Source organism: Geospiza fortis, unplaced genomic scaffold (assembly GCF_000277835.1).
Source record: "Geospiza fortis unplaced genomic scaffold, GeoFor_1.0 scaffold13, whole genome shotgun sequence".
NCBI lineage: Eukaryota > Metazoa > Chordata > Aves > Passeriformes > Thraupidae > Geospiza > Geospiza fortis.
The window spans coordinates 2,733,181-2,740,838 of record NW_005054384.1 but is presented as its reverse complement, the minus strand read 5'-3'; the positions used below and the strand labels follow the sequence as shown (position 1 = coordinate 2,740,838).

At 41.4% G+C, this 7,658-nt stretch overlaps 1 protein-coding gene across 1 annotated transcript in view; it reads right to left on the bottom strand.

Moving 5' to 3' along the window:
• The window catches only part of PIK3C2G (phosphatidylinositol-4-phosphate 3-kinase catalytic subunit type 2 gamma), a 191,272-nt gene that overhangs the window by 1,514 nt on the left and 182,100 nt on the right, over positions 1 to 7,658 (bottom strand). Inside the window, exon 31 of the mRNA XM_014308778.2 lies at positions 4,657 to 4,782. Coding sequence (XP_014164253.1) covers positions 4,657 to 4,782 — 126 coding nt within the window. The remainder of the gene's footprint in view (positions 1 to 4,656; positions 4,783 to 7,658) is intronic.

Sequence of the window (7,658 nt, the reverse complement as noted above, 5' to 3'; positions counted from 1 at the left end):
ATATAATATATATACTATATTTTATATATAATATTATATAGTCTATATATTATATAGACTATATATTATAATATATATAATACATTATAATTGTTTAAAATATTATGTGAAAATAAATCTGGAACCTGTCTTGAACATTGCTTGAGAGGAAAAAAAAAAAATCAGTATTCACAATTTTCCCTGTGAAAACTGGAAAAGATTGGACCCAGTTTAGCAAATGGAAGTTACTAAATTTAGATGTTTCTGAATCAGAAGTGCTGTTGATACTTCTCAAAATAAATGACAGTAATTTAGCATCTCTTAAAAAATTACTAATGCCTATAAATTTAAAATAGCTTTCAAATTACCTTAATGCTGTGAGAACACACTGGGATTAAGTATGAAATTATAATGGTGTATTTTCTGAATTTAAAAAAACAACCCAACAATCTGGAGCAATAACCTAACAAGAATCAGCTGCACTTAGAACAGATTCCCATGCTTCAGTCTCTGCATCAATAAAAACTGCTGAGTGAACTGCCTGTGAGCTGATAAAATGTGAGGGAATGCTCTCAGTGCAGGCCTGAAAGGTAAACTCCCTTAAGAGAAGTCCATTTAAGCTAAAATTTGTATGGCTGGAAATGTTTTTGCTATTTTAGTTGCAGTGGCAAAACCCTTTAAATTTTAATCTCTCTGTGCTGTTTGAAAAGCAAATGTGGTGACATTCTCTCACTTCAGGAGAATGGGAAACTGAAACTGCCTGACAGGCATTTTCCTGCTTGGATTTTCCATGGAATCTGTACCCAAGGCACGGCTGAGGAGGAGGAAAGGCAGAATGAGCCCCTCCAGCTTGGATCTCTGGCCTGAACTGATGAACCCCCTCTGTACTTCCACTTGCAACTGCAGGAATTTAACAGGGAGCATGGAGTGGACAGGACACCAGGCAACCCTCACAGAAAGCACCAAGACCAAGAAAGGTCTTACTAGGGGATTAACATTTCCATTTTAAAATCTTTGGAAATAATAGTTTGGGATGGCTGTCATGAAATTGGCACCTGGTGCTTTTTGGTTTTCATGTTTACTGTACCTATTTCACCAAATTGTCAGTGAATTACAAACTTCACAGCTTCTCTTTCACTCACCAAAATAAAAGTGAGATGATGAAGAAAATCTGGAAAGCAAGGACAGGCACAGTAAGCATAATACAATTTAGAATAAATCTGTGATCTGACACTGAGGCAATGCTAATGTTACCAAAGAAAGCTGCCTTGTTTCTTTGCCAATATATTAAAGGTACCAGCTGTTGCTTTAAATTCCCAAAAACTACACATATCAGCTGTAAATGCTAAGAAACTGAACTGGGGTAATGAACAACTTTTAATCTTTGGCCAAAAATAGGCTTTAATCTTTGAGCAATGACAGACCTTTGCAGTGCAGGGTGGGTGGTTTTCAAGTGATCCCAGTAAACTACTTCTAAAATGGTATTGCAAATTCAGCTGGAGTAAGGTATACATTATCATCAGGATGTAGGGAGAGAAGAAAGGTCTGAAGACAGCTGAATTAGGGTGTGGATAAAACAAATGCCACCTGCCAGAATTTGGGAACAGTTAAATCCTGAAATGACTGTGCAGTGAGAATATTTGCCTGCCTTTTACACAGACAGATCAGATGGAGGTGAGTTATGTGTGGCCATGCAGCAAATCAGTGGGACAGTTAGGGCTGGAATTCAACTGTTCCTGGCTCCAAGAAGAGAGACACTGTTGACCTACAGGAGTCTAATGACATTTTAATCACAAATGAGGGACAGTTGCTTCTCCTTAGGTAGCCATGGCACGGTTCCTAGATTTGGTAATTAATCCAAGGTAGTTTTGATGCATGGTGCTGGAGGGAGTGGCCGTGGCTCCTGGTGCAGTTCCCCTCCTCCCCTTCCATCACACCGGCTGGGGCTGCTCTGCCTTCATTTTCTCTTTGTATTCCATTTCTCTGTGTTACTCCTTTTCCACCACCGCTTCTCAATGCACTATAACATTAACTATTGTGAATGCAACAAATTCCAAAATCCAGACCCAGGCACAGGAGAAAAGAAGGATTTGTTTGCTAAAAGCCACTCCAAAACATTTGCTGTAACTCATTGTCAGCCCTCCTGGACTTTTGCATCTTCACTCTCAGACACGAATTAAAAAAACAAACATAAAAGGCAGTTTTGCAAGGTTGATAATTTGCTGTAGGCAGTCATAAGCAATAGAAGTTCAAAACTAAAATCAAAAATACCCAAGAGAAGCACATTTCAGATTTTTCTCAGTCTGGAACAAAGAAAGAAATTAATATACAGCTTCCTTCCAGCCATTTGGATTTAATAAAACCTTATGAACTCATAAAAAAGGCTACAACATTTCTGTACACAGTGTTTTGGACAGTAACTAACTTAAGAGACAGCTGACTTATATTTTTAGTAGTTTTTCTTCCCTGGGGCGGCTTCTGCCTCAGTCTACCAGCCTTGGACAGAAAATGCATCCAGAATGACATCACATATGGAGGAGCAGAGCTGCTAAAGCACAGGCATCGGGTTGGAAATGGCCAGGTTCAGTGGAACCATATGTCCCCACTGTGATCAGCACTTCCCAGTGAAAAAGATTGAGCATCTGGGAAAGAGGCTCTCAGTTTTGATTACGGACATTAAAGTTTTCATGGAATTTCTTTTAATGGCAGTGGAATACTTGTTAACCACAATTAAATCTCCTTCTAGTGACTACTGACTGACTGCAGACAGGATTTTGGATTTCATTGCATTCAAAAGGATTTAAGTACAATTTGAAAAATAATTGTCTTCCAGTGTTGCTGGCTGGCTCTTATATGTTGTCCATTTTGGATACCTTACAATGAATGTTATGATATAATTGTATTATGTTCCTTTGCTTTAAATGTCCTTTAAATGTAAAGGAATTTCTTTAGACAGATGAATTAGATTCATTCCACTCTGATAGCAAAAAAAAGAAAGAAAGAACAAAAAAATAAAGCCTACTTCCTTGTTATTCCACTGCAGTGCGGTGGGGAGGGAAATTTGCCTCAGCTGTGAGCAGCAATACTACTCAGGGAGCCTTCTAGAGAATGCTGGAAGTCATCAGTGTGAGCAGGCAACTTTTGTAATTAACAGATGTGGGAAAGGGGAAATATTAGAACTCCAGGAGTGAGAAACTAAGAGATAAGCACTCAGACTCTGCTGACTAACCTAAGTTTTATCATATCTTATCTGTGAAACAGGGTGGAGTGGTAATATTTTCCATGCCTTCTACTTTATAGCCTGCTGAAAGAGCATTTGTAAATTACTTTGAGATCTTTAGGAGATTTGTTACATGCAATAATTATAATCTCCAATCCCACCTACTGTTTCAATCTCATCTGCCCTTAGAAATGAACACACTTTATACCACTTCCCATTCTGCCATAAATGTTTCTCCATACAAATGTTTCCTTTCACCCCAGAGGCATGAGCACTTCAGTGGTGTGTGAAATAATCATATATAGCTGTGAACTGATGGCATTTTAACATAAAAAGAACCTGGCTATTTATTCTTGTGTTATCATTTAGGACAGTGACAACCAATTTTCAAATGTTAATTTGAATAACAGCATCCATTCAATTAATACTTTCCATGCTATTGTGCATATCTGCATTCAGAACTGCTGGGTTATGGTGCAATGATGCTTGGCCTCATTTGGCTAACATGTAACTGTGGTTATGGGGTGAGACAGAGCACTGTGAAAAATCCAGCTGCTTTCCTGAAGAGAGAGACATAAAAGACACTGTCACTTCTGAGAAAAGTGCAAAACAGACAGTTGTCCCTTTTTGTGGCTCAGGTTATGATACATTCCTTCCTTTTGGTCATCCTCATTGCAACAGCTCTAAAAATGCTGTATTGTTGTTTTATTTCAAGAGTGGGCAAAGCAAATAAAACAAGTTGCACCTGTGTGGGTTGTGGGTGACCTGCTGGGAAGGACCTGGGGGTCCTGGTGGACAACAGGCTGTCCATGGGCCAGCAGCATGCCCTCATGGCCAAAAAGGGTCCTGGGGTGCATTAGGAAAAGCTCTGACAGCAGGTTGAGGGGGGTGATCCTGCCTCTAACCAGCCTCAGTGAGGCACATTTGGAGAGCTGTGTCCAGCTCTGGGCTCAACAAACCCAGAAAAGGAGGGCACTCCTGGAGTGAGTCCAGGGAAGGGCTGTGGAGATGGTGAGGCACTGGAGCATCTCTCTCATGAGAAAAAGCTGAGTGAGCTGGGCCTGTCCACCCTGGAAAAGAGACTGCTGAGAGGGAGCCTCACCCATGTCTGCCAGTGTCCACAGGGAGAGCTCAGGGGATGTACTAGGCTCTGCTCTGCAGGGGCCAGAATGGGACAGGAGGCAACAGGAAGAGGTGATGCCCAGGAAGGTTCACCTGAATGTGAGGAAGAACTTCCCTGTGCAGTGACTGAGCACTGGAACAGATTGTCCAGAGAGGGTGTGGAGTGTCCCTCGCTGGAGATATCCCATCTGGACACACTGCTGTGCCACGTGCTCTGGGATGGCCCTGCTGGAGCTGGGAGGTGGCACCAGGCACCCATGGTGTGCCCTTCCAGCCTGACCCATTCTGGGAGTCTGTGAAACAAGAAAGGGTGGAAGGAAATGAAGGGAACTCACAAGTTCATTGTAAGTAGGGTCAGAGCCTTTTGGAGCTGTCCTTGTTTTCCTTCGACTGACCTCACCAGGGTCTGGCAGAAGATAAAATTCAGCATGTGCACTTGGGGCAGAGCCATCTGGGAGGTGCTGGAAAACAAGAAGGTCACAAATATGAATGTCCATGTTCTAGCAAAGAAAACAAACAAAAAAGTACCAAATGAAATCTGGGCTTTCAGCAGACACAGAAACAGGTTACATTCTCAGTATTCTCTGGGCTAAATTGGAGTGCTAGTGGAATAACAAGAATTATTAGAATTCAGCTTAAAATAGAATCAGGAGAATAAAAATTAAATAACGCAAAGACAAGGTAAAATTGTCTATCTTTAATATTTACATTCTGATGGAAAAACCCTTAAGCCTCAATCTACTCTAACTCATCTTAATCTGATACAAAGTCCACCCTTCCACTTTCCAGAACAAGGTACAGAAACTGGATTAAACAGTAAGCTCCTATTGATTTTAACCCCTAAGTATCAGTGCTGATATGGGGAGAACCAATTGCTTCTAAGGGCGTTTTGTAAAACATATTGCTATAGAGGAGCCAGGAGCATTTCCTGCAGCAATATGGGCAGGACAGGATTCTTGTAACAGCCTTTCCCATCTCTCCCATCACACAGCTGCAATGTCTCTTTAATTTTCCAGTTCAGGTTACTGAATGATATTCCAGATATTCCATCTTATATGGCAGCAACTCCAGATCAGAGGGAATCTATTAACCAGGCTCAGTCATCAGCCAGTGCTGGTGGGTGCAGAATTTTTTGATAACTTCTGAGGAGCTCTAAAGTTATTCCTAAAGCAGCATTACAGTTACTCAGAAAACACATTGTATTACTTGAGGCTTCAAAAGAACACACAAGAAACACAAAAATGAAAAAGTGTGGAGCAGGCATGCGGCCAGCACCTGTCACTTAAGGCTTGGCTTGTAATTGAGTACAAACCCTTGTGTTGGTTACACAGCATACAGTCAGAAAGCACAAAATGGGGCATATCAAAATATCAGTAATTTTAATCATATAATCAGCATTTTAGACAGGAAGTTTACCTGTCAGCTCCCAGGCAATCCAGGGACAGGATGCAAATAAGAATTCAGGCAAAAAGAAGAGAACTTAAAACATTTGGAACCAATGAACCCAGAGGATTATACAGGCACTTACATTCATAGCTCCTGTTGTAATTTTACACCTGGCTCAGAATGAAGTAATTTCTCAGATTTTGATTATTCACAATATGTGGCTGGAAATATGGGGCTTTCTACAGCACTATCAACAACATATCCCTGGGATAGAAGAAGCTGCTGTCTCCTAGCAATAAATAACTTCTCTATTGGGAAGGAAAATGGTGCTTGTGTGTGTGAACAACCAGTTCTTGCACAACAAACCTCTGTTTTTTGTTATCTGAAATGATCCTTCAAGGCAAATGATGTGGTCAACTGCAAAGCTCATTATTGCTATCATTAACACCACACAGCATCAAAGGATGCCCCACTCAAACCATTACTGATTGTCAGCACTATGGGAGTGATTAATATTCCTATTGCTAAGTTCCCCAAAGCACGTCTGATTTAAAATACCCATGGGATTGAGCTGGATGGGATTCAATGGCCAACAAAAGAGAGACACTAAAGGGCAATGGAATGAAAGGGTATTTTCCTAGGATGGGTTGCCACATCATTAATGCAGGATTTATTTACATTTATTCACAATTTACACTGTCCACTTGAAAGCCCATCTCTGTTGATCTAGGACTGTACTGAAACTTCAGTTGAGGATTACAAGTAACAGTAAACTGAGCATCTCTAAAAATCAGGAGGGAGAATGAAATGCAGCCTGAAGTACCAGTCCAAGCAATCAGGATTACAAGTGAGTGCAATCAAGCTCTTCACTTCTCAATGAATAGGTAAACATCACTGTAACTTGAAGGTCAACTGATTTTACTTGTTTCAGACAGAGAAAGGAACCAGGCTGAGGTGAGAGGCTCCAAAAGTAACGTGGTTTAACAGGACCTGGGTGCCCAGAAGTGATTAACTGTCCAGATGTGATTAACTGGAAAGAAGTCACATAAAATTGTCCCTATGCCTTTGAACTTTGTCATGTTACCCTGCCTTCAGCCAACTAACCTTCCCCTGTCAGCTGATTCCTCCCAAAATCTAAGGAAGGCCCTTTGCAGCAGTGTTTTGGCTATATGAGATGGAGTAAAAACTACTTCCTCACTATCCCTGTGAATGTAGATAAATAGGTGTTGAAAGAGGTGAGGGGGAGGAGAGGGTCAAGAGAGGAAATTAAAAGAGAACATTTCAGGGATTCAGATGGGAAAACTCAAGGGGAAAGCTGCTGCTCTGGGACATTTCAGAGCTGAAATAAAGCCACTTTTCATGAATAGTGGCAATCAGCAGTCAGACTGTTAGAGGCAATTTGATGTGCAGCCACTTGAATTCCAAGTAGGCATCGTAGTTGTGATTGTTGGTTTTTTCTCCCCAACTTTACAGGTGACATTTTCCCCCTTCCTCTTCCCTTGCTGAGGAAAGGCAAACAGGCCACTCCAAATCCCACTGCTGTCCCAATTCTCCATCTGCAGTGGCACTGTTATGCCATCAAACAATCAAAAAAGCTTCAGCTGAGCACTCTCCCAGCCAGATCAGGTGCTCCACTTGTCAGCTGCCCTCCCCTGCCTCCTGACACCACACAATCCATCTAATGAAGGACTCCAGCTGTTAAAGACTCTGTCCCACCATGCACTAATCATTCAAAACTCCACATTAAGAGCAGTTTTAAACCAGCCCCAGCCCTACAAGAGCAGAGTATGGGGAGCTCATAGGATGAGTTTATGCTGGTTTCTCTTTTGATTGGCATAAGAGCTGAATTTTTTTTCTTGTGAAGAGCCTGCTTAACCACAGGATTTCTTGAGGCAAGACTTGCAGTGGAAAGAGTTGGACTTTGATAAACACTTCCTAGCAGGAACAAGGA